Below are 23,533 nucleotides of genomic sequence, written 5' to 3' on the forward strand. Positions count from 1 at the left end.
CGGTGGGAAGCAGAAGGCGCAAGCGAGAGGTAGCGGGATCGATGCCCACATTCTCCACGTGGTTGACACTTGTTGCTAAATTCTCTGATGTTACAGACCCGCGGCGTGCCCTCTCTGTGGGTGCTTCTGCGGTTCACACTTGCAGAAAAGGGCTTCACTTTGGCTCCAGATTTTACATTTTGCCTCAAAAAGCCAACAGGTCCCAGTGTCGGTCCTCAGTATGGCACCTGAGCACACACATGAACGTCTTCTATAAGGATGTTACTTCACAAAGCAACATGGAGCTTTACATTCCAAGAGCGTTTTGTTGCCATTAAAAATTGGAATCACTTTCTTTCTATGTTCATTTGTCTTCCTGTCATTTCTGGTAAGGTATTTTTATTGCATTTCATTATCAGATTGTACATGTGAGCTGTGTGTTTCCTTTGGCCTGTACACATGAGCTGTGTGTTTTCTTTAGCCAAAACGTCGATGGATTTTTCATTTATCCTAAGGTTTCGTACATGTTTAATTTGCTTCCTTGTAATGTGCTTGTGGTTGCTGAAATTTGCCACATTGTGTCTTGTTGGCCCACCGTCAGGGTGAACAGAAAACAGTGCTCAATGTTGCTTGAATTAACTCCTTTTTCGTCTACAGCCTGAGTGCTCTGGTAGAAAGGCTTAAAGGGCGGGGGTTTGTTTTGGGGGTAACAAACACTGTTCCCGGGGTAACAAACACTGTTCCCTTGGACACGGTTCTGCTGGGAAACCACAAAACATCCAATAGGTCCCACCGAGATTTGAACTCGGATCGCTGGATTCAGAGTCCAGAGTGCTAACCATTACACCATGGAACCACGGTTTGCTTTTGCACCTGACTCCCTGGGTCACGGAGAAAAGGACACTCGGACAGGGTCTGTCAGGTAAGCCGCAGTGAGTCGGCTAAACAAAACCTTAAGAATTGGCCCTGATTGCCGAAACCCGGGATCGAACCAGGGACCTTTAGATCTTCAGTCTAACGCTCTCCCAACTGAGCTATTTCGGCCGGAACGGCTTATGTGGCAGAAATGTCCACGAGAAATCACACCATTAAAGCGGTCAGCCAGAGGAGGTAGAATAAAACACTTGGCCCGTACGGGGATCGAACCCGCGACCTTGGCGTTATTAGCACCACGCTCTAACCAACTGAGCTAACCGGCCACACGTTTACATGTGGACCTGCGCATGTCTCTGACAAGACTGACATGAATGTTTCATAGTGTAGCAGCAACAAGAAGCAAGGCGAGAGACGGGCTCGTCCGGGATTTGAACCCGGGACGTCTCGCACCCAAAGCGAGAATTATACCCCTAGACCAGGGGTCCCCAACTAAATTGGCAAGAGGTCCACTAACTCGACCAGCCCAGTAAACGAGGGTCCGGACATGCAAAAACACCCGGCAATAATTCAGTTTTCTTTCCTTTTATTAAATTGTAACCATGTCAATTGACAATAAAACCTTTGATAATAAAATCTTTATCTTTAAATGTATTCAACTGATTTTGTTGAAATTCATTCAAGTATGTTATTTCATTTTAGTGCCAATATTCAACTGTCAAACTTTTCAACATCAATAACAGCAACAGGAAGCATAAAAATAAATACTGAAAATCACAATCTTAATATATTAGGTGCAAATGATTTACCTTCATAACCAACCACCTTCATAAAAATACATTCAGTGTTGTGAACAGCTGCTATTGCACATAAACTTGCAAACATTGTATTTCAAAAGTGCAAAAAGGGAACAAATAATGCACCTCATAATGCATTACATAAAAAAATGGTTAAACAATACTTCTATTAGTGCAACAAAAAATAAAGTAAACACTTTTGTAAACAGGCAAGTTTGTAACCTTAGCTCAGTGTGAGAAATTTGCGTTGGCACTGGCAGCCAATCTCTTAAATCTGGGTAGGAATGGAGTCAAAGCAATTCTCAGACATGCATGCACACGGTCATTGGTCAGTTGTGAGCGGTACTTATTCTTAATGATGTTTAGCGTAGAGAAGGCTGACTCACAGCAATAGGTAGAGCCAAACATTGTTAATGTGTACACGTCCACTTTGTGAAGTACAGGAAACTTTGCCTTTGGCACCGTCTGCAGCCAAAATGTGACAGGGTCAGAGGATTCACATTGCTCTCTTAACACTACATCAGCCTGTAAATCTAATAGCTCCATTTGAAGGGCCTGTGCATTAGCCCATTTGTACATATGTACTGCCTCCTTTGAGAAAGAAATAACATTCTTAACCAAAAATGGACTCCTAACAAAGAGCATCAGCTGATCTCCCAATGAAAAGCCATCAAAGTGAGCTTTAAAGTTTTCAATCAACTTTTGGATAAAGTCAGAATGAGCAGTGATATTGCTGTCCTGTATCTCCTTCATTGAAGGAAAATGTGTACAGTCCTGCTCAAGATCCATTTTCAGAATGTCCAGTTTCCTCTGAAACGACTGGACTGCAGCCACCAAGTCACACACAGAATTGTCTTTCCCTTGAAGCTTCAGATTGAGGTCATTTAAATGCCCTGTGATGTCAACCAGAAACGCCAGTGTGTCCATGTTACTTTCCTCTTCTAAAAACTGCAAAAAAACCTGAGCCTTGTGACTCTTTTGTTGTGCAAGGAAATCTTTAATTTCATTTCTTATCTTCCAAAAGCGCGCCAGCACTTTTCCTTTACTCAACCATCTGACATTGGAGTGCAAGAGTAGGTCATTGGCAGGAGCATCTACTTCTGCTAAAAACTCCCTGAGCAGACGATGCTGGTGAGCTGATGAAGCCCTGAGAAAGTTAACTAGTTTGGTGATGGTGTTCATAACTTCTGCGTGGTGCTCTGAAAGTGTGGAGCAGAGAACAGACAAGTGGATAATGCAGTGATATGACAAGAGCTCTGGGTTGTCCTCTTTCAGTCGACTGACTGCACCCTTTTCCCTTCCCATCATAGACGGTGCTCCGTCAGTGGTGATGGAGACAACATTTTTTACATCGATTCTCCTCTGTGTCAGCATTTCCTTTATGGCCAAATATATGTCCTCTCCCCTGGTATGAGTTTTTAAAGCTGTGACGCCTAAAATGTCCTCTACAAATGTTTTAGTCTCCTCATTATAGAATCGGACATATACCAAGAGCTGAGCGTTGTCACTCACGTCAGTTGATTCATCAGCAGCTAACGCAATGCACGGAGCACTTTGGATGGCGCTGTCAAGCTGAGACTGCACATCTTCTGACAGTAGCTCAGCTCTTCTTGTTGTTGTTGTGGAAGATAAAGGAATCTGACGAACCTTTTGTTTAAGCTGCTGTCCTTCTTTACCCTCAAACAGCGTGTCTGCCAACGCCTCCATGCATTCTTTCACCATTCCGGAGTCAGTAAAAGGCTTTTTATGCTTGCCCAAAATCCACTGTACTCGAAGTGAGCACTCGTATGCTCGTTGATGTGCGGTAAGGGACTGTGTTATCACCCGTGTTGCACGCTCATACTGTCCTTTTAGTTCACCAATTTTCCTCGTCCTCGCGGGTGATCCTGGCGGGTAATTTTCATTTAAAGTTTTGTGTCTTGTCTCGAAATGCCGCTTGATGTTTCCACTTTTAACAACAGCAACAGACTCCGAACAAATAAGACACACGGGCCTCGTAGAGCTCGATGACGGCAAAATGAACGCGTACGCTTCAGTCCACTCATCTCGAAAGATGCGGTTTTCAGAGTCTACTTTTCTAATTTTTGACAAAGCCATAATAATCCATTCACGAATCTCATAGTAATTGTGTGTACAAGCCAAAGTTTATGTTCTCTCTGGACCCCGGCTCTTGCATAGGACCTGACACAGACATAGCTGCCCTCGCGCACGCCTGTTTAAAAATAACTTTCGGTAAAAATTAATTTTTATTTTTATTCCAAAACTTTTTAACAAAAATGTTTAGAGGTCCGGATAAAAGCGACTTGGGGTCCGGACCTGGACCCCGGTCCGCCAGTTGGGGACCCCTGCCCTAGACCAACGAGCCAAGGCGTACTACCTCGTTGCTATGCCGCTGTGAAACATGTGACCACAACATAGTCACCATGTCCTCAGGCAGTTCCTGGGGATGGGCCTGTTGGGTCCTGCTACTCTGATTAGCCACAATGAGCCAACCTGCCCTAGTGTTGGGCTGGTGTCAAAATAAGCACTTATCGATATAAGTACATGTTAATTGCTTGAAATTTGAAATGGTGTGAAAGAACTTGACTGGTCTGCATAAATCCCAGACCTGTACCCAGCTGAACACCTTTGTTATGACTTACAGGCTCTGAGCCAAACACTCATCACCCAATCCTATCAATGATTTGTTCCCAGGCTCACAGTCATTTCTGCACAGAAAAAGCCCTTTTTGCAAAACTGCTGCAGCATAGATGGAAACAAAGTACTGTGACAAGGTCTGTATTGTACAGCATTAATATTTGTTTTGTTTGGAAAAACTGGAATAGTTAAACATGTTAATTTATTCTTAACGCCATTTCAGCATCTATGGGTATATTCATGGCGAGAACTGGTTATTGGCAACGCCAGAAATGCAGGTTAGGTGAATTGGAGATGTCAAATTGCCCTTCCCTCGGTATGTGTCTGTGTATAGATCAAGGTGTGTATAGTTTTTGTACTGTGGAAGGAAACCCAATAACGCAGTGCCCAGAGTAATTCCACGTTGACTCAAGGGGAACATGTAAACTCCACACAGAATGGCCTCCTGACCCAGCCAGGGCTTGAACAGGAGACCTTCTTGCTGTGAGACAACAGTGCTCTGTTTGGGATGGCCACTGTGTTGCCCCAAACATCTTTATTAGAAGGGGCATCCCAATACTTAGTGTACGTTGTAACGTCAAGTAACATCTAAGAAGCCATGTCTTTATCACATTTTCCAAGTGTTGATTTTAGATTGGGAGAAAATTCTGATGAATCATCCGTAAACTAAATTGGACACCATGCATCACTAGCCTGGTTCTATATTTAACTCTCATAGCTTCAGGCACATCAGGGTACCTACCCAGGCCCAGTAGACAGGATGCTTTGCCTTTCCTGGCCAGGAGGGAGTAGGACAAATAGCCTGGTTCATTTTTCATGTTGAGTCAATTGTGTTGCTTGAAATTAACTCATCGTTTGTTAAAACAGCAAGCCCTCTGGCAGAAAGGGATCGTCTAGGTGATTCTACACCCAGACTGCCTCGGACACGGTATCTACATGGAAATCCTAAAGGCAGAGGCGCCTCTGACGTCCCTCGTTGACATTCCTCTACTGCCCGGACTGCCATACACAATGGTGTTGTGCGTTAAAGCTCCGAGAGACGAGTTTAGAGGTGGGCTCGTCCGGGATTTGAACCCGGGACCTCTCGCACCCTAAGCGAGAATCATACCCCTAGACCAACGAGCCAATCGGGCAACCCCACCGGCCCCCTGGGAAACATTTTTCCAGCACGTAGCAGCCAGCTTCCAAAAAGCCAAAGCAGTCACGCGTTAGGCGTAAGGGGAATTAGCTCAAATGGTAGAGCGCTCGCTTAGCATGCGAGAGGTAGCGGGATCGATGCCCACATTCTACACGTGGTTGACACTTGTTGCTAAATTCTCTGATGTTACAGACCCGCGGCGTGCCCTCTCTGTGGGTGCTTCTGCGGTTCACACTTGCAGAAAAGGGCTTCACTTTGGCTCCAGATTTTACATTTTGCCTCAAAAAGCCAACAGGTCCCAGTGTCGGTCCTCAGTATGGCACCTGAGCACACACATGAACGTCTTCTATAAGGATGTTACTTCACAAAGCAACATGGAGCTTTACATTCCAAGAGCGTTTTGTTGCCATTAAAAATTGGAATCACTTTCTTTCTATGTTCATTTGTCTTCCTGTCATTTCTGGTAAGGTATTTTTATTGCATTTCATTATCAGATTGTACATGTGAGCTGTGTGTTTCCTTTGGCCTGTACACATGAGCTGTGTGTTTTCTTTAGCCAAAACGTCGATGGATTTTTCATTTATCCTAAGGTTTCGTACATGTTTAATTTGCTTCCTTGTAATGTGCTTGTGGTTGCTGAAATTTGGCACATTGTGTCTTGTTGGCCCACCGTCAGGGTGAACAGAAAACAGTGCTCAATGTTGCTTGAATTAACTCCTTTTTCGTCTACAGCCTGAGTGCTCTGGTAGAAAGGCTTAAAGGGCGGGGGATTGTTTTAGGGGTAACAAACACTGTTCCCGGGGTAACAAACACTGTTCCCTTGGACACGGTTCTGCTGGGAAACCACAAAACATCCAATAGGTCCCACCGAGATTTGAACTCGGATCGCTGGATTCAGAGTCCAGAGTGCTAACCATTACACCATGGAACCACGGTTTGCTTTTGCACCTGACTCCCTGGGTCACGGAGAAAAGGACACTCGGACAGGGTCTGTCAGGTAAGCCGCAGTGAGTCGGCTAAACAAAACCTTAAGAATTGGCCCTGATTGCCGAAACCCGGGATCGAACCAGGGACCTTTAGATCTTCAGTCTAACGCTCTCCCAACTGAGCTATTTCGGCCCAAACGGCTTATGTGGCAGAAATGTCCACGAGAAATCACACCATTAAACCGGTCAGCCAGAGGAGGTAGAATAAAACACTTGGCCTGTACGGGGATCGAACCCGCGACCTTGGCGTTATTAGCACCACGCTCTAACCAACTGAGCTAACCGGCATCGCGTCTACATGTGGACCTGCGCATGTCTCTGACAAGACTGACAGGAATGTTTTATAGTGTAGCAGCAACAAGAAGCAAAGCAAGAGACGGGCTCGTCCGGGATTTGAACCCGGGACCTCTCGCACCCAAAGCGAGAATCATACCCCTAGACCAACGAGCCAAGGCGTACTACCTAGTTGCTATACCGCTGCGAAACATGTGACCACAACATAGTCACCATGTCCTCAGGCAGTTCCTGGGGATGGGCCTGTTGGGTCCTGCTACTCTGATTAGCCACAATGAGCCAACCTGCCCTAGTGTTGGGCTGGTGTCAAAATAAGCACTTATCGATATAAGTACATGTTAATTGCTTGAAATTTGAAATGGTGTGAAAGAACTTGACTGGTCTGCATAAATCCCAGACCTGTACCCAGCTGAACACCTTTGTTATGACTTACAGGCTCTGAGCCAAACACTCATCACCCAATCCTATCAATGATTTGTTCCCAGGCTCACAGTCATTTCTGCACAGAAAAAGCCCTTTTTGCAAAACTGCTGCAGCATAGATGGAAACAAAGTACTGTGACAAGGTCTGTATTGTACAGCATTAATATTTGTTTTGTTTGGAAAAACTGGAATAGTTAAACATGTTAATTTATTCTTAACGCCATTTCAGCATCTATGGGTATATTCATGGCGAGAACTGGTTATTGGCAACGCCAGAAATGCAGGTTAGGTGAATTGGAGATGTCAAATTGCCCTTCCCTCGGTATGTGTCTGTGTATAGATCAAGGTGTGTATAGTTTTTGTACTGTGGAAGGAAACCCAATAACGCAGTGCCCAGAGTAATTCCACGTTGACTCAAGGGGAACATGTAAACTCCACACAGAATGGCCTCCTGACCCAGCCAGGGCTTGAACAGGAGACCTTCTTGCTGTGAGACAACAGTGCTCTGTTTGGGATGGCCACTGTGTTGCCCCAAACATCTTTATTAGAAGGGGCATCCCAATACTTAGTGTACGTTGTAACGTCAAGTAACATCTAAGAAGCCATGTCTTTATCACATTTTCCAAGTGTTGATTTTAGATTGGGAGAAAATTCTGATGAATCATCCGTAAACTAAATTGGACACCATGCATCACTAGCCTGGTTCTATATTTAACTCTCATAGCTTCAGGCACATCAGGGTACCTACCCAGGCCCAGTAGACAGGATGCTTTGCCTTTCCTGGCCAGGAGGGAGTAGGACGAATAGCCTGGTTCATTTTTCATGTTGAGTCAATTGTGTTGCTTGAAATTAACTCATCGTTTGTTAAAACAGCAAGCCCTCTGGCAGAAAGCGATCGTCTAGGTGATTCTACACCCAGACCGCCTCGGACACGGTATCTACATGGAAATCCCAAAGGCAGAGGCGCCTCTGACGTCCCTCGTTGACATTCCTCTACTGCCCGGACTGCCATACACAATGGTGTTGTGCATTAAAGCTCCAAGAGACGAGTTTAGAGGTGGGCTCGTCCGGGATTTGAACGCGGGACCTCTCGCACCCTAAGCGAGAATCATACCCCTAGACCAACGAGCCAATCGGGCAACCCCACCGGCCCCTTGGGAAACATTTTTCCAGCACGTAGCAGCCAGCTTCCAAAAAGCCAAAGCAGTCACGCGTTAGGCGTAAGGGGAATTAGCTCAAATGGTAGAGCGCTCGCTTAGCATGCGAGAGGTAGCGGGATCGATGCCCACATTCTCCACGTGGTTGACACTTGTTGCTAAATTCTCTGATGTTACAGACCCGCGGCGTGCCCTCTCTGTGGGTGCTTCTGCGGTTCACACTTGCAGAAAAGGGCTTCACTTTGGCTCCAGATTTTACATTTTGCCTCAAAAAGCCAACAGGTCCCAGTGTCGGTCCTCAGTATGGCACCTGAGCACACACATGAACGTCTTCTATAAGGATGTTACTTCACAAAGCAACATGGAGCTTTACATTCCAAGAGCGTTTTGTTGCCATTAAAAATTGGAATCACTTTCTTTCTATGTTCATTTGTCCTCCTGTCATTTCTGGTAAGGTATTTTTATTGCATTTCATTATCAGATTGTACATGTGAGCTGTGTGTTTCCTTTGGCCTGTACACATGAGCTGTGTGTTTTCTTTAGCCAAAACGTCGATGGATTTTTCATTTATCCTAAGGTTTCGTACATGTTTAATTTGTTTCCTTGTAATGTGCTTGTGGTTGCTGAAATTTGGCACATTGTGTCTTGTTGGCCCACCGTCAGGGTGAACAGAAAACAGTGCTCAATGTTGCTTGAATTAACTCCTTTTTCGTCTACAGCCTGAGTGCTCTGGTAGAAAGGCTTAAAGGGCGGGGGATTGTTTTGGGGGTAACAAACACTGTTCCCGGGGTAACAAACACTGTTCCCGGGGTAACAAACACTGTTCCCTTGGACACGGTTCTGCTGGGAAACCACAAAACATCCAATAGGTCCCACCGAGATTTGAACTCGGATCGCTGGATTCAGAGTCCAGAGAGCTAACCATTACACCATGGAACCACGGTTTGTGTTAGCACCTGACTCCCTGGGTCACGGAGAAAAGGACACTCGGACAGGGTCTGTCAGGTAAGCCGCAGTGAGTCGGCTAAACAAAACCTTAAGAATTGCCCCTGATTGCCGAAACCCGGGATCGAACCAGGGACCTTTAGATCTTCAGTCTAACGCTCTCCCAACTGAGCTATTTCGGCCCGAACCGCTTATGTGGCAGAAATGTCCATGAGAAATCACACCATTAAAGCGGTCAGCCAGAGGAGGTAGAATAAAACACTTGGCCCGTACGGGGATCGAACCCGCGACCTTGGCGTTATTAGCACCACGCTCTAACCAACTGAGCTAACCGGCCACGCGTTTACATGTGGACCTGCGCATGTCTCTCACAAGACTGACATGAATGTTTCATAGTGTAGCAGCAACAAGAAGCAAAGCGAGAGACGGGCTCGTCCTGGATTTGAACCCGGGACTTCTCGCACCCAAAGCGAGAATCATACCCCTAGACCAACGAGCCAAGGCGTACTACCTCGTTGCTATGCCGCTGTGAAACATGTGACCACAACATAGTCACCATGTCCTCAGGCAGTTCCTGGGGATGGGCCTGTTGGGTCCTGCTACTCTGATTAGCCACAATGAGCCAACCTGCCCTAGTGTTGGGCTGGTGTCAAAATAAGCACTTATCGATATAAGTACATGTTAATTGCTTGAAATTTGAAATGGTGTGAAAGAACTTGACTGGTCTGCATAAATCCCAGACCTGTACCCAGCTGAACACCTTTGTTATGACTTACAGGCTCTGAGCCAAACACTCATCACCCAATCCTATCAATGATTTGTTCCCAGGCTCACAGTCATTTCTGCACAGAAAAAGCCCTTTTTGCAAAACTGCTGCAGCATAGATGGAAACAAAGTACTGTGACAAGGTCTGTATTGTACAGCATTAATATTTGTTTTGTTTGGAAAAACTGGAATAGTTAAACATGTTAATTTATTCTTAACGCCATTTCAGCATCTATGGGTATATTCATGGCGAGAACTGGTTATTGGCAACGCCAGAAATGCAGGTTAGGTGAATTGGAGATGTCAAATTGCCCTTCCCTCGGTATGTGTCTGTGTATAGATCAAGGTGTGTATAGTTTTTGTACTGTGGAAGGAAACCCAATAACGCAGTGCCCAGAGTAATTCCACGTTGACTCAAGGGGAACATGTAAACTCCACACAGAATGGCCTCCTGACCCAGCCAGGGCTTGAACAGGAGACCTTCTTGCTGTGAGACAACAGTGCTCTGTTTGGGATGGCCACTGTGTTGCCCCAAACATCTTTATTAGAAGGGGCATCCCAATACTTAGTGTACGTTGTAACGTCAAGTAACATCTAAGAAGCCATGTCTTTATCACATTTTCCAAGTGTTGATTTTAGATTGGGAGAAAATTCTGATGAATCATCCGTAAACTAAATTGGACACCATGCATCACTAGCCTGGTTCTATATTTAACTCTCATAGCTTCAGGCACATCAGGGTACCTACCCAGGCCCAGTAGACAGGATGCTTTGCCTTTCCTGGCCAGGAGGGAGTAGGACGAATAGCCTGGTTCATTTTTCATGTTGAGTCAATTGTGTTGCTTGAAATTAACTCATCGTTCTATTAAAACAGCAAGCCCTCTGGCAGAAAGGGATCATCTAGGTGATTCTACACCTAGACCGCCTCGGAAACGGTATCTACATGGAAATCCCAAAGGCAGAGGCGCCTCTGACGTCCCTCGTTGACATTCCTCTACTGCCCGGACTGCCATACACAATGGTGTTGTGCGTTAAAGCTCCGAGAGACGAGTTTAGAGGTGGGCTCGTCCGGGATTTGAACCCGGGACCTCTCGCACCCTAAGCGAGAATCATACCCCTAGACCAACGAGCCAATCGGGCAACCCCACCGGCCCCCTGGGAAACATTTTTCCAGCACGTAGCAGCCAGCTTCCAAAAAGCCAAAGCAGTCACGCGTTAGGCGTAAGGGGAATTAGCTCAAATGGTAGAGCGCTCGCTTAGCATGCGAGAGGTAGCGGGATCGATGCCCACATTCTCCACGTGGTTGACACTTGTTGCTAAATTCTCTGATGTTACAGACCCGCGGCGTGCCCTCTCTGTGGGTGCTTCTGCGGTTCACACTTGCAGAAAAGGGCTTCACTTTGGCTCCAGATTTTACATTTTGCCTCAAAAAGCCAACAGGTCCCAGTGTCGGTCCTCAGTATGGCACCTGAGCACACACATGAACGTCTTCTATAAGGATGTTACTTCACAAAGCAACATGGAGCTTTACATTCCAAGAGCGTTTTGTTGCCATTAAAAATTGGAATCACTTTCTTTCTATGTTCATTTGTCTTCCTGTCATTTCTGGTAAGGTATTTTTATTGCATTTCATTATCAGATTGTACATGTGAGCTGTGTGTTTCCTTTGGCCTGTACACATGAGCTGTGTATTTTCTTTAGCCAAAACGTCGATGGATTTTTCATTTATCCTAAGGTTTCGTACATGTTTAATTTGTTTCCTTGTAATGTGCTTGTGGTTGCTGAAATTTGGCACATTGTGTCTTGTTGGCCCACCGTCAGGGTGAACAGAAAACAGTGCTCAATGTTGCTTGAATTAACTCCTTTTTCGTCTACAGCCTGAGTGCTCTGGTAGAAAGGCTTAAAGGGCGGGGGATTGTTTTGGGGGTAACAAACACTGTTCCCGGGGTAACAAACACTGTTCCCTTGGACACGGTTCTGCTGGGAAACCACAAAACATCCAATAGGTCCCACCGAGATTTGAACTCGGATCGCTGGATTCAGAGTCCAGAGAGCTAACCATTACACCATGGAACCACGGTTTGCGTTTGCACCTGACTCCCTGGGTCACGGAGAAAAGGACACTCGGACAGGGTCTGTCAGGTAAGCCGCAGTGAGTCGGCTAAACAAAACCTTAAGAATTGCCCCTGATTGCCGAAACCCGGGATCGAACCAGGGACCTTTAGATCTTCAGTCTAACGCTCTCCCAACTGAGCTATTTCGGCCCGAACGGCTTATGTGGCAGAAATGTCCATGAGAAATCACACCATTAAAGCGGTCAGCCAGAGGAGGTAGAATAAAACACTTGGCCCGTACGGGGATCGAACCCGCGACCTTGGCGTTATTAGCACCACGCTCTAACCAACTGAGCTAACCGGCCACGCGTTTACATGTGGACCTGCGCATGTCTCTGACAAGACTGACATGAATGTTTCATAGTGTAGCAGCAACAAGAAGCAAAGCGAGAGACAGGCTCGTCCTGGATTTGAACCCGGGACCTCTCGCACCCAAAGCGAGAATCATACCCCTAGACCAACGAGCCAAGGCGTACTACCTCGTTGCTATGCCGCTGTGAAACATGTGACCACAACATAGTCACCATGTCCTCAGGCAGTTCCTGGGGATGGGCCTGTTGGGTCCTGCTACTCTGATTAGCCACAATGAGCCAACCTGCCCTAGTGTTGGGCTGGTGTCAAAATAAGCACTTATCGATATAAGTACATGTTAATTGCTTGAAATTTGAAATGGTGTGAAAGAACTTGACTGGTCTGCATAAATCCCAGACCTGTACCCAGCTGAACACCTTTGTTATGACTTACAGGCTCTGAGCCAAACACTCATCACCCAATCCTATCAATGATTTGTTCCCAGGCTCACAGTCATTTCTGCACAGAAAAAGCCCTTTTTGCAAAACTGCTGCAGCATAGATGGAAACAAAGTACTGTGACAAGGTCTGTATTGTACAGCATTAATATTTGTTTTGTTTGGAAAAACTGGAATAGTTAAACATGTTAATTTATTCTTAACGCCATTTCAGCATCTATGGGTATATTCATGGCGAGAACTGGTTATTGGCAACGCCAGAAATGCAGGTTAGGTGAATTGGAGATGTCAAATTGCCCTTCCCTCGGTATGTGTCTGTGTATAGATCAAGGTGTGTATAGTTTTTGTACTGTGGAAGGAAACCCAATAACGCAGTGCCCAGAGTAATTCCACGTTGACTCAAGGGGAACATGTAAACTCCACACAGAATGGCCTCCTGACCCAGCCAGGGCTTGAACAGGAGACCTTCTTGCTGTGAGACAACAGTGCTCTGTTTGGGATGGCCACTGTGTTGCCCCAAACATCTTTATTAGAAGGGGCATCCCAATACTTAGTGTACGTTGTAACGTCAAGTAACATCTAAGAAGCCATGTCTTTATCACATTTTCCAAGTGTTGATTTTAGATTGGGAGAAAATTCTGATGAATCATCCGTAAACTAAATTGGACACCATGCATCACTAGCCTGGTTCTATATTTAACTCTCATAGCTTCAGGCACATCAGGGTACCTACCCAGGCCCAGTAGACAGGATGCTTTGCCTTTCCTGGCCAGGAGGGAGTAGGACGAATAGCCTGGTTCATTTTTCATATTGAGTCAATTGTGTTGCTTGAAATTAACTCATCGTTTGTTAAAACAGCAAGCCCTCTGGCAGAAAGGGATCGTCTAGGTGATTCTACACCAGAACGCCTCGGACACGGTATCTACATGGAAATCCCAAAGGCAGAGGCGCCTCTGACGTCCCTCTACTGCCCGGACTGCCATACACAATGGTGTTGTGCGTTAAAGCTCCGAGAGACGAGTTTAGAGGTGGGCTCGTCCGGGATTTGAACCCGGGACCTCTCGCACCCTAAGCGATAATCATACCCCTAGACCAACGAGCCAATCGGGCAACCCCACCGGCCCCCTGGGAAACATTTTTCCAGCACGTAGCAGCCAGCTTCCAAAAAGCCAAAGCAGTCACGCGTTAGGCGTAAGGGGAATTAGCTCAAATGGTAGAGCGCTCGCTTAGCATGCGAGAGGTAGCGGGATCGATGCCCACATTCTCCACGTGGTTGACACTTGTTGCTAAATTCTCTGATGTTACAGACCCGCGGCGTGCCCTCTCTGTGGGTGCTTCTGCGGTTCACACTTGCAGAAAAGGGCTTCACTTTGGCTCCAGATTTTACATTTTGCCTCAAAAAGCCAACAGGTCCCAGTGTCGGTCCTCAGTATGGCACCTGAGCACACACATGAACGTCTTCTATAAGGATGTTACTTCACAAAGCAACATGGAGCTTTACATTCCAAGAGCGTTTTGTTGCTATTAAAAATTGGAATCACTTTCTTTCTATGTTCATTTGTCTTCCTGTCATTTCTGGTAAGGTATTTTTATTGCATTTCATTATCAGATTGTACATGTGAGCTGTGTGTTTCCTTTGGCCTGTACACATGAGCTGTGTGTTTTCTTTAGCCAAAACGTCGATGGATTTTTCATTTATCCTAAGGTTTCGTACATGTTTAATTTGCTTCCTTGTAATGTGCTTGTGGTTGCTGAAATTTGGCACATTGTGTCTTGTTGGCCCACCGTCAGGGTGAACAGAAAACAGTGCTCAATGTTGCTTGAATTAACTCCTTTTTCGTCTACAGCCTGAGTGCTCTGGTAGAAAGGCTTAAAGGGCGGGCGATTGTTTTGGGGGTAACAAACACTGTTCCCGGGGTAACAAACACTGTTCCCTTGGACACGGTTCTGCTGGGAAACCACAAAACATCCAATAGGTCCCACCGAGATTTGAACTCGGATCGCTGGATTCAGAGTCCAGAGAGCTAACCATTACACCATGGAACCACGGTTTGCGTTTGCACCTGACTCCCTGGGTCACGGAGAAAAGGACACTCGGACAGGGTCTGTCAGGTAAGCCGCAGTGAGTCGGCTAAACAAAACCTTACGAATTGCCCCTGATTGCCGAAACCCGGGATCGAACCAGGGACCTTTAGATCTTCAGTCTAACGCTCTCCCAACTGAGCTATTCCGGCCCGTACGGCTAATGTGGCAGAAATGTCCATGAGAAATCACACCATTAAAGCGGTCAGCCAGAGGAGGTAGAATAAAACACTTGGCCCGTACGGGATCGAACCCGCGACCTTGGCGTTATTAGCACCACACTCTAACCAACTGAGCTAACCGGCCACGCGTTTACATGTGGACCCGCGCATGTCTCTGACAAGACTGACATGAATGTTTCATAGTGTAGCAGCAACAAGAAGCAAAGCGAGAGACGGGCTCGTCCGGGATTTGAACCCGGGACCTCTCGCACCCAAAGCGAGAATCATACCCCTAGACCAACGAGCCAAGGCGTACTACCTCGTTGCTATGCCGCTGTGAAACATGTGACCACAACATAGTCACCATGTCCTCAGGCAGTTCCTGGGGATGGGCCTGTTGGGTCCTGCTACTCTGATTAGCCACAATGAGCCAACCTGCCCTAGTGTTGGGCTGGTGTCAAAATAAGCACTTATCGATATAAGTACATGTTAATTGCTTGAAATTTGAAATGGTGTGAAAGAACTTGACTGGTCTGCATAAATCCCAGACCTGTACCCAGCTGAACACCTTTGTTATGACTTACAGGCTCTGAGCCAAACACTCATCACCCAATCCTATCAATGATTTGTTCCCAGGCTCACAGTCATTTCTGCACAGAAAAAGCCCTTTTTGCAAAACTGCTGCAGCATAGATGGAAACAAAGTACTGTGACAAGGTCTGTATTGTACAGCATTAATATTTGTTTTGTTTGGAAAAACTGGAATAGTTAAACATGTTAATTTATTCTTAACGCCATTTCAGCATCTATGGGTATATTCATGGCGAGAACTGGTTATTGGCAACGCCAGAAATGCAGGTTAGGTGAATTGGAGATGTCAAATTGCCCTTCCCTCGGTATGTGTCTGTGTATAGATCAAGGTGTGTATAGTTTTTGTACTGTGGAAGGAAACCCAATAACGCAGTGCCCAGAGTAATTCCACGTTGACTCAAGGGGAACATGTAAACTCCACACAGAATGGCCTCCTGACCCAGCCAGGGCTTGAACAGGAGACCTTCTTGCTGTGAGACAACAGTGCTCTGTTTGGGATGGCCACTGTGTTGCCCCAAACATCTTTATTAGAAGGGGCATCCCAATACTTAGTGTACGTTGTAACGTCAAGTAACATCTAAGAAGCCATGTCTTTATCACATTTTCCAAGTGTTGATTTTAGATTGGGAGAAAATTCTGATGAATCATCCGTAAACTAAATTGGACACCATGCATCACTAGCCTGGTTCTATATTTAACTCTCATAGCTTCAGGCACATCAGGGTACCTACCCAGGCCCAGTAGACAGGATGCTTTGCCTTTCCTGGCCAGGAGGGAGTAGGACGAATAGCCTGGTTCATTTTTCATATTGAGTCAATTGTGTTGCTTGAAATTAACTCATCGTTTGTTAAAACAGCAAGCCCTCTGGCAGAAAGCATAAAGGGATCGTCTAGGTGATTCTACACCAGACCGCCTCGGACACGGTATCTACATGGAAATCCCAAAGGCAGAGGCGCCTCTGACGTCCCTCTACTGCCATACACAATGGTGTTGTGCGTTAAAGCTCCGAGAGACGAGTTTAGAGGTGGGCTCGTCCGGGATTTGAACCCGGGACCTCTCGCACCCTAAGCGAGAATCATACCCCTAGACCAACGAGCCAATTGGGCAACCCCACCGGCCCCCTGGGAAACATTTTTCCAGCACGTAGCAGCCAGCTTCCAAAAAGCCAAAGCAGTCACGCGTTAGGCGTAAGGGGAATTAGCTCAAATGGTAGAGCGCTCGCTTAGCATGCGAGAGGTAGCGGGATCGATGCCCACATTCTCCACGTGGTTGACACTTGTTGCTAAATTCTCTGATGTTACAGACCCGCGGCGTGCCCTCTCTGTGGGTGCTTCTGCGGTTCACACTTGCAGAAAAGGGCTTCACTTTGGCTCCAGATTTTACATTTTGCCTCAAAAAGCCAACAGGTCCCAGTGTCGGTCCTCAGTATGGCACCTGAGCACACACATGAACGTCTTCTATAAGGATGTTACTTCACAAAGCAACATGGAGCTTTACATTCCAAGAGCGTTTTGTTGCTATTAAAAATTGGAATCACTTTCTTTCTATGTTCATTTGTCTTCCTGTCATTTCTGGTAAGGTATTTTTATTGCATTTCATTATCAGATTGTACATGTGAGCTGTGTGTTTCCTTTGGCCTGTACACATGAGCTGTGTGTTTTCTTTAGCCAAAACGTCGATGGATTTTTCATTTATCCTAAGGTTTCGTACATGTTTAATTTGCTTCCTTGTAATGTGCTTGTGGTTGCTGAAATTTGGCACATTGTGTCTTGTTGGCCCACCGTCAGGGTGAACAGAAAACAGTGCTCAATGTTGCTTGAATTAACTCCTTTTTCGTCTACAGCCTGAGTGCTCTGGTAGAAAGGTTTAAAGGGCGGGCGATTGTTTTGGGGGTAACAAACACTGTTCCCGGGGTAACAAACACTGTTCCCTTGGACACGGTTCTGCTGGGAAACCACAAAACATCCAATAGGTCCCACCGAGATTTGAACTCGGATCGCTGGATTCAGAGTCCAGAGAGCTAACCATTACACCATGGAACCACGGTTTGCGTTTGCACCTGACTCCCTGGGTCACGGAGAAAAGGACACTCGGACAGGGTCTGTCAGGTAAGCCGCAGTGAGTCGGCTAAACAAAACCTTAAGAATTGCCCCTGATTGCCGAAACCCGGGATCGAACCAGGGACCTTTAGATCTTCAGTCTAACACTCTCCCAACTGAGCTATTTCGGCCCGAACGGCTTATCTGGCAGAAATGTCCATGAGAAATCACACCATTAAAGCGGTCAGCCAGAGGAGGTAGAATAAAACACTTGGCCCGTACGGGATCGAACCCGCGACCTTGGCGTTATTAGCACCACGCTCTAACCAACTGAGCTAACCGGCCACGCGTTTACATGTGGACCCGCGCATGTCTCTGACAAGACTGACATGAATGTTTCATAGTGTAGCAGCAACAAGAAGCAATGCGAGAGACGGGCTCGTCCGGGATTTGAACCCGGGACCTCTCGCACCCAAAGCGAGAATCATACCCCTAGACCAACGAGCCAAGGCGTACTACCTCGTTGCTATGCCGCTGTGAAACATGTGACCACAACATAGTCACCATGTCCTCAGGCAGTTCCTGGGGATGGGCCTGTTGGGTCCTGCTACTCTGATTAGCCACAATGAGCCAACCTGCCCTAGTGTTGGGCTGGTGTCAAAATAAGCACTTATCGATATAAGTACATGTTAATTGCTTGAAATTTGAAATGGTGTGAAAGAACTTGACTGGTCTGCATAAATCCCAGACCTGTACCCAGCTGAACACCTTTGTTATGACTTACAGGCTCTGAGCCAAACACTCATCACCCAATCCTATCAATGATTTGTTCCCAGGCTCACAGTCATTTCTGCACAGAAAAAGCCCTTTTTGCAAAACTGCTGCAGCATAGATGGAAACAAAGTACTGTGACAAGGTCTGTATTGTACAGCATTAATATTTGTTTTGTTTGGAAAAACTGGAATAGTTAAACATGTTAATTTATTCTTAACGCCATTTCAGCATCTATGGGTATATTCATGGCGAGAACTGGTTATTGGCAACGCCAGAAATGCAGGTTAGGTGAATTGGAGATGTCAAATTGCCCTTCCCTCGGTATGTGTCTGTGTATAGATCAAGGTGTGTATAGTTTTTGTACTGTGGAAGGAAACCCAATAACGCAGTGCCCAGAGTAATTCCACGTTGACTCAAGGGGAACATGTAAACTCCACACAGAATGGCCTCCTGACCCAGCCAGGGCTTGAACAGGAGACCTTCTTGCTGTGAGACAACAGTGCTCTGTTTGGGATGGCCACTGTGTTGCCCCAAACATCTTTATTAGAAGGGGCATCCCAATACTTAGTGTACGTTGTAACGTCAAGTAACATCTAAGAAGCCATGTCTTTATCACATTTTCCAAGTGTTGATTTTAGATTGGGAGAAAATTCTGATGAATCATCCGTAAACTAAATTGGACACCATGCATCACTAGCCTGGTTCTATATTTAACTCTCATAGCTTCAGGCACATCAGGGTACCTACGCAGGCCCAGTAGACAGGATGCTTTGCCTTTCCTGGCCAGGAGGGAGTAGGACGAATAGCCTGGTTCATTTTTCATGTTGAGTCAATTGTGTTGCTTGAAATTAACTCATCGTTCTATTAAAACAGCAAGCCCTCTGGCAGAAAGGGATCGTCTAGGTGATTCTACACCTAGACCGCCTCGGAAACGGTATCTACATGGAAATCCCAAAGGCAGAGGCGCCTCTGACGTCCCTCGTTGACATTCCTCTACTGCCCGGACTGCCATACACAATGGTGTTGTGCGTTAAAGCTCCGAGAGACGAGTTTAGAGGTGGGCTCGTCCGGGATTTGAACCCGGGACCTCTCGCACCCTAAGCGAGAATCATACCCCTAGACCAACGAGCCAATCGGGCAACCCCACCGGCCCCCTGGGAAACATTTTTCCAGCACGTAGCAGCCAGCTTCCAAAAAGCCAAAGCAGTCACGCGTTAGGCGTAAGGGGAATTAGCTCAAATGGTAGAGCGCTCGCTTAGCATGCGAGAGGTAGCGGGATCGATGCCCACATTCTCCACGTGGTTGACACTTGTTGCTAAATTCTCTGATGTAACAGACCCGCGGCGTGCCCTCTCTGTGGGTGCTTCTGTGGTTCACACTTGCAGAAAAGGGCTTCACTTTGGCTCCAGATTTTACATTTTGCCTCAAAAAGCCAACAGGTCCCAGTGTCGGTCCTCAGTATGGCACCTGAGCACACACATGAACGTCTTCTATAAGGATGTTACTTCACAAAGCAACATGGAGCTTTACATTCCAAAAGCGTTTTGTTGCCATTAAAAATTGGAATCACTTTCTTTCTATGTTCATTTGTCTTCCTGTCATTTCTGGTAAGGTATTTTTATTGCATTTCATTATCAGATTGTACATGTGAGCTGTGTGTTTCCTTTGGCCTGTACACATGAGCTGTGTGTTTTCTTTAGCCAAAACGTCGATGGATTTTTCATTTATCCTAAGGTTTCGTACATGTTTAATTTGCTTCCTTGTAATGTGCTTGTGGTTGCTGAAATTTGGCACATTGTGTCTTGTTGGCCCACCGTCAGGGTGAACAGAAAACAGTGCTCAATGTTGCTTGAATTAACTCCTTTTTCGTCTACAGCCTGAGTGCTCTGGTAGAAAGGCTTAAAGGGCGGGGGATTGTTTTGGGGGTAACAAACACTGTTCCCGGGGTAACAAACACTGTTCCCTTGGACACGGTTCTGCTGGGAAACCACAAAACATCCAATAGGTCCCACCGAGATTTGAACTCGGATCGCTGGATTCAGAGTCCAGAGTGCTAACCATTACACCATGGAACCACGGTTTGCTTTTGCACCTGACTCCCTGGGTCACGGAGAAAAGGACACTCGGACAGGGTCTGTCAGGTAAGCCGCAGTGAGTCGGCTAAACAAAACCTTAAGAATTGCCCCTGATTGCCGAAACCCGGGATCGAACCAGGGACCTTTAGATCTTCAGTCTAACGCTCTCCCAACTGAGCTATTCCGGCCCGTACGGCTTATGTGGCAGAAATGTCCATGAGAAATCACACCATTAAAGCGGTCAGCCAGAGGAGGTAGAATAAAACACTTGGCCCGTACGGGGATCGAACCCGCGACCTTGGCGTTATTAGCACCACGCTCTAACCAACTGAGCTAACCGGCCACGCGTTTACATGTGGACCCGCGCATGTCTCTGACAAGACTGACATGAATGTTTCATAGTGTAGCAGCAACAAGAAGCAAAGCGAGAGACGGGCTCGTCCGGGATTTGAACCCGGGACCTCTCGCACCCAAAGCGAGAATCATACCCCTAGACCAACGAGCCAAGGCGTACTACCTCGTTGCTATGCCGCTGTGAAACATGTGACCACAACATAGTCACCATGTCCTCAGGCAGTTCCTGGGGATGGGCCTGTTGGGTCCTGCTACTCTGATTAGCCACAATGAGCCAACCTGCCCTAGTGTTGGGCTGGTGTCAAAATAAGCACTTATCGATATAAGTACATGTTAATTGCTTGAAATTTGAAATGGTGTGAAAGAACTTGACTGGTCTGCATAAATCCCAGACCTGTACCCAGCTGAACACCTTTGTTATGACTTACAGGCTCTGAGCCAAACACTCATCACCCAATCCTATCAATGATTTGTTCCCAGGCTCACAGTCATTTCTGCACAGAAAAAGCCCTTTTTGCAAAACTGCTGCAGCATAGATGGAAACAAAGTACTGTGACAAGGTCTGTATTGTACAGCATTAATATTTGTTTTGTTTGGAAAAACTGGAATAGTTAAACATGTTAATTTATTCTTAACGCCATTTCAGCATCTATGGGTATATTCATGGCGAGAACTGGTTATTGGCAACGCCAGAAATGCAGGTTAGGTGAATTGGAGATGTCAAATTGCCCTTCCCTCGGTATGTGTCTGTGTATAGATCAAGGTGTGTATAGTTTTTGTACTGTGGAAGGAAACCCAATAACGCAGTGCCCAGAGTAATTCCACGTTGACTCAAGGGGAACATGTAAACTCCACACAGAATGGCCTCCTGACCCAGCCAGGGCTTGAACAGGAGACCTTCTTGCTGTGAGACAACAGTGCTCTGTTTGGGATGGCCACTGTGTTGCCCCAAACATCTTTATTAGAAGGGGCATCCCAATACTTAGTGTACGTTGTAACGTCAAGTAACATCTAAGAAGCCATGTCTTTATCACATTTTCCAAGTGTTGATTTTAGATTGGGAGAAAATTCTGATGAATCATCCGTAAACTAAATTGGACACCATGCATCACTAGCCTGGTTCTATATTTAACTCTCATAGCTTCAGGCACATCAGGGTACCTACCCAGGCCCAGTAGACAGGATGCTTTGCCTTTCCTGGCCAGGAGGGAGTAGGACGAATAGCCTGGTTCATTTTTCATGTTAAGTCAATTGTGTTGCTTGAAATTAACTCATCGTTTGTTAAAACAGCAAGCCCTCTGGCAGAAAGGGATCGTCTAGGTGATTCTACACCCAGACCGCCTCGGACACGGTATCTACATGGAAATCCCAAAGGCAGAGGCGCCTCTGACGTCCCTCGTTGACATTCCTCTACTGCCCGGACTGCCATACACAATGGTGTTGTGCATTAAAGCTCCAAGAGACGAGTTTAGAGGTGGGCTCGTCCGGGATTTGAACGCGGGACCTCTCGCACCCTAAGCGAGAATCATACCCCTAGACCAACGAGCCAATCGGGCAACCCCACCGGCCCCTTGGGAAACATTTTTCCAGCACGTAGCAGCCAGCTTCCAAAAAGCCAAAGCAGTCACGCGTTAGGCGTAAGGGGAATTAGCTCAAATGGTAGAGCGCTCGCTTAGCATGCGAGAGGTAGCGGGATCGATGCCCACATTCTCCACGTGGTTGACACTTGTTGCTAAATTCTCTGATGTAACAGACCCGCGGCGTGCCCTCTCTGTGGGTGCTTCTGTGGTTCACACTTGCAGAAAAGGGCTTCACTTTGGCTCCAGATTTTACATTTTGCCTCAAAAAGCCAACAGGTCCCAGTGTCGGTCCTCAGTATGGCACCTGAGCACACACATGAACGTCTTCTATAAGGATGTTACTTCACAAAGCAACATGGAGCTTTACATTCCAAAAGCGTTTTGTTGCCATTAAAAATTGGAATCACTTTCTTTCTATGTTCATTTGTCTTCCTGTCATTTCTGGTAAGGTATTTTTATTGCATTTCATTATCAGATTGTACATGTGAGCTGTGTGTTTCCTTTGGCCTGTACACATGAGCTGTGTGTTTTCTTTAGCCAAAACGTCGATGGATTTTTCATTTATCCTAAGGTTTCGTACATGTTTAATTTGCTTCCTTGTAATGTGCTTGTGGTTGCTGAAATTTGGCACATTGTGTCTTGTTGGCCCACCGTCAGGGTGAACAGAAAACAGTGCTCAATGTTGCTTGAATTAACTCCTTTTTCGTCTACAGCCTGAGTGCTCTGGTAGAAAGGCTTAAAGGGCGGGGGATTGTTTTGGGGGTAACAAACACTGTTCCCGGGGTAACAAACACTGTTCCCTTGGACACGGTTCTGCTGGGAAACCACAAAACATCCAATAGGTCCCACCGAGATTTGAACTCGGATCGCTGGATTCAGAGTCCAGAGTGCTAACCATTACACCATGGAACCACGGTTTGCTTTTGCACCTGACTCCCTGGGTCACGGAGAAAAGGACACTCGGACAGGGTCTGTCAGGTAAGCCGCAGTGAGTCGGCTAAACAAAACCTTAAGAATTGCCCC

General features: G+C 46.4%; 1 protein-coding gene and 34 non-coding genes across 35 annotated transcripts; all 35 read right to left on the reverse strand.

Annotated features, from left to right (window-relative positions):
* Positions 1 to 763: 763 nt before the first annotated feature.
* Positions 764 to 835, reverse strand: trnaq-cug (transfer RNA glutamine (anticodon CUG)). Its single transcript has one exon. It is a non-coding gene; the product is annotated as a tRNA-Gln (tRNA).
* Positions 836 to 950: 115 nt separating this feature from the next.
* On the reverse strand, positions 951 to 1,023 carry trnaf-gaa (transfer RNA phenylalanine (anticodon GAA)). The gene has a single exon. It is a non-coding gene; the product is annotated as a tRNA-Phe (tRNA).
* Positions 1,024 to 1,104: 81 nt separating this feature from the next.
* Positions 1,105 to 1,178, reverse strand: trnai-aau (transfer RNA isoleucine (anticodon AAU)). Its single transcript has one exon. It is a non-coding gene; the product is annotated as a tRNA-Ile (tRNA).
* A 699-nt stretch (positions 1,179 to 1,877) lies between these two features.
* LOC135780039 (SCAN domain-containing protein 3-like) lies at positions 1,878 to 3,371 on the reverse strand. The gene has a single exon (XM_065290992.1). It carries the CDS (start codon positions 3,369 to 3,371, stop codon positions 1,878 to 1,880), a length of 1,494 nt encoding a protein of 497 aa, XP_065147064.1.
* A 1,968-nt stretch (positions 3,372 to 5,339) lies between these two features.
* Positions 5,340 to 5,411, reverse strand: trnap-agg (transfer RNA proline (anticodon AGG)). Its single transcript has one exon. It is a non-coding gene; the product is annotated as a tRNA-Pro (tRNA).
* Positions 5,412 to 6,283: 872 nt separating this feature from the next.
* On the reverse strand, positions 6,284 to 6,355 carry trnaq-cug (transfer RNA glutamine (anticodon CUG)). The gene has a single exon. It is a non-coding gene; the product is annotated as a tRNA-Gln (tRNA).
* A 115-nt stretch (positions 6,356 to 6,470) lies between these two features.
* trnaf-gaa (transfer RNA phenylalanine (anticodon GAA)) lies at positions 6,471 to 6,543 on the reverse strand. The gene has a single exon. It is a non-coding gene; the product is annotated as a tRNA-Phe (tRNA).
* Positions 6,544 to 6,624: 81 nt separating this feature from the next.
* Positions 6,625 to 6,698, reverse strand: trnai-aau (transfer RNA isoleucine (anticodon AAU)). Its single transcript has one exon. It is a non-coding gene; the product is annotated as a tRNA-Ile (tRNA).
* A 90-nt stretch (positions 6,699 to 6,788) lies between these two features.
* On the reverse strand, positions 6,789 to 6,860 carry trnap-ugg (transfer RNA proline (anticodon UGG)). The gene has a single exon. It is a non-coding gene; the product is annotated as a tRNA-Pro (tRNA).
* Positions 6,861 to 8,185: 1,325 nt separating this feature from the next.
* trnap-agg (transfer RNA proline (anticodon AGG)) lies at positions 8,186 to 8,257 on the reverse strand. The gene has a single exon. It is a non-coding gene; the product is annotated as a tRNA-Pro (tRNA).
* An 893-nt stretch (positions 8,258 to 9,150) lies between these two features.
* On the reverse strand, positions 9,151 to 9,222 carry trnaq-cug (transfer RNA glutamine (anticodon CUG)). The gene has a single exon. It is a non-coding gene; the product is annotated as a tRNA-Gln (tRNA).
* A 115-nt stretch (positions 9,223 to 9,337) lies between these two features.
* trnaf-gaa (transfer RNA phenylalanine (anticodon GAA)) lies at positions 9,338 to 9,410 on the reverse strand. The gene has a single exon. It is a non-coding gene; the product is annotated as a tRNA-Phe (tRNA).
* Positions 9,411 to 9,491: 81 nt separating this feature from the next.
* On the reverse strand, positions 9,492 to 9,565 carry trnai-aau (transfer RNA isoleucine (anticodon AAU)). Its single transcript has one exon. It is a non-coding gene; the product is annotated as a tRNA-Ile (tRNA).
* Positions 9,566 to 11,053: 1,488 nt separating this feature from the next.
* Positions 11,054 to 11,125, reverse strand: trnap-agg (transfer RNA proline (anticodon AGG)). Its single transcript has one exon. It is a non-coding gene; the product is annotated as a tRNA-Pro (tRNA).
* Positions 11,126 to 11,997: 872 nt separating this feature from the next.
* On the reverse strand, positions 11,998 to 12,069 carry trnaq-cug (transfer RNA glutamine (anticodon CUG)). The gene has a single exon. It is a non-coding gene; the product is annotated as a tRNA-Gln (tRNA).
* Positions 12,070 to 12,184: 115 nt separating this feature from the next.
* On the reverse strand, positions 12,185 to 12,257 carry trnaf-gaa (transfer RNA phenylalanine (anticodon GAA)). Its single transcript has one exon. It is a non-coding gene; the product is annotated as a tRNA-Phe (tRNA).
* Positions 12,258 to 12,338: 81 nt separating this feature from the next.
* trnai-aau (transfer RNA isoleucine (anticodon AAU)) lies at positions 12,339 to 12,412 on the reverse strand. Its single transcript has one exon. It is a non-coding gene; the product is annotated as a tRNA-Ile (tRNA).
* A 90-nt stretch (positions 12,413 to 12,502) lies between these two features.
* Positions 12,503 to 12,574, reverse strand: trnap-ugg (transfer RNA proline (anticodon UGG)). The gene has a single exon. It is a non-coding gene; the product is annotated as a tRNA-Pro (tRNA).
* Positions 12,575 to 13,885: 1,311 nt separating this feature from the next.
* trnap-agg (transfer RNA proline (anticodon AGG)) lies at positions 13,886 to 13,957 on the reverse strand. The gene has a single exon. It is a non-coding gene; the product is annotated as a tRNA-Pro (tRNA).
* An 872-nt stretch (positions 13,958 to 14,829) lies between these two features.
* trnaq-cug (transfer RNA glutamine (anticodon CUG)) lies at positions 14,830 to 14,901 on the reverse strand. Its single transcript has one exon. It is a non-coding gene; the product is annotated as a tRNA-Gln (tRNA).
* Positions 14,902 to 15,016: 115 nt separating this feature from the next.
* trnaf-gaa (transfer RNA phenylalanine (anticodon GAA)) lies at positions 15,017 to 15,089 on the reverse strand. The gene has a single exon. It is a non-coding gene; the product is annotated as a tRNA-Phe (tRNA).
* An 81-nt stretch (positions 15,090 to 15,170) lies between these two features.
* trnai-aau (transfer RNA isoleucine (anticodon AAU)) lies at positions 15,171 to 15,243 on the reverse strand. The gene has a single exon. It is a non-coding gene; the product is annotated as a tRNA-Ile (tRNA).
* A 90-nt stretch (positions 15,244 to 15,333) lies between these two features.
* Positions 15,334 to 15,405, reverse strand: trnap-ugg (transfer RNA proline (anticodon UGG)). The gene has a single exon. It is a non-coding gene; the product is annotated as a tRNA-Pro (tRNA).
* Positions 15,406 to 16,714: 1,309 nt separating this feature from the next.
* On the reverse strand, positions 16,715 to 16,786 carry trnap-agg (transfer RNA proline (anticodon AGG)). The gene has a single exon. It is a non-coding gene; the product is annotated as a tRNA-Pro (tRNA).
* An 872-nt stretch (positions 16,787 to 17,658) lies between these two features.
* trnaq-cug (transfer RNA glutamine (anticodon CUG)) lies at positions 17,659 to 17,730 on the reverse strand. Its single transcript has one exon. It is a non-coding gene; the product is annotated as a tRNA-Gln (tRNA).
* A 115-nt stretch (positions 17,731 to 17,845) lies between these two features.
* Positions 17,846 to 17,918, reverse strand: trnaf-gaa (transfer RNA phenylalanine (anticodon GAA)). Its single transcript has one exon. It is a non-coding gene; the product is annotated as a tRNA-Phe (tRNA).
* An 81-nt stretch (positions 17,919 to 17,999) lies between these two features.
* On the reverse strand, positions 18,000 to 18,072 carry trnai-aau (transfer RNA isoleucine (anticodon AAU)). The gene has a single exon. It is a non-coding gene; the product is annotated as a tRNA-Ile (tRNA).
* Positions 18,073 to 18,162: 90 nt separating this feature from the next.
* Positions 18,163 to 18,234, reverse strand: trnap-ugg (transfer RNA proline (anticodon UGG)). Its single transcript has one exon. It is a non-coding gene; the product is annotated as a tRNA-Pro (tRNA).
* A 1,326-nt stretch (positions 18,235 to 19,560) lies between these two features.
* On the reverse strand, positions 19,561 to 19,632 carry trnap-agg (transfer RNA proline (anticodon AGG)). The gene has a single exon. It is a non-coding gene; the product is annotated as a tRNA-Pro (tRNA).
* An 872-nt stretch (positions 19,633 to 20,504) lies between these two features.
* On the reverse strand, positions 20,505 to 20,576 carry trnaq-cug (transfer RNA glutamine (anticodon CUG)). Its single transcript has one exon. It is a non-coding gene; the product is annotated as a tRNA-Gln (tRNA).
* Positions 20,577 to 20,691: 115 nt separating this feature from the next.
* Positions 20,692 to 20,764, reverse strand: trnaf-gaa (transfer RNA phenylalanine (anticodon GAA)). Its single transcript has one exon. It is a non-coding gene; the product is annotated as a tRNA-Phe (tRNA).
* Positions 20,765 to 20,845: 81 nt separating this feature from the next.
* Positions 20,846 to 20,919, reverse strand: trnai-aau (transfer RNA isoleucine (anticodon AAU)). The gene has a single exon. It is a non-coding gene; the product is annotated as a tRNA-Ile (tRNA).
* A 90-nt stretch (positions 20,920 to 21,009) lies between these two features.
* On the reverse strand, positions 21,010 to 21,081 carry trnap-ugg (transfer RNA proline (anticodon UGG)). Its single transcript has one exon. It is a non-coding gene; the product is annotated as a tRNA-Pro (tRNA).
* Positions 21,082 to 22,406: 1,325 nt separating this feature from the next.
* Positions 22,407 to 22,478, reverse strand: trnap-agg (transfer RNA proline (anticodon AGG)). The gene has a single exon. It is a non-coding gene; the product is annotated as a tRNA-Pro (tRNA).
* An 872-nt stretch (positions 22,479 to 23,350) lies between these two features.
* trnaq-cug (transfer RNA glutamine (anticodon CUG)) lies at positions 23,351 to 23,422 on the reverse strand. Its single transcript has one exon. It is a non-coding gene; the product is annotated as a tRNA-Gln (tRNA).
* Positions 23,423 to 23,533: the final 111 nt, after the last annotated feature.

The sequence above is a fragment of the Paramisgurnus dabryanus genome, chromosome 19, assembly GCF_030506205.2.
Source record: "Paramisgurnus dabryanus chromosome 19, PD_genome_1.1, whole genome shotgun sequence".
Taxonomy (NCBI): Eukaryota; Metazoa; Chordata; class Actinopteri; order Cypriniformes; family Cobitidae; genus Paramisgurnus; species Paramisgurnus dabryanus.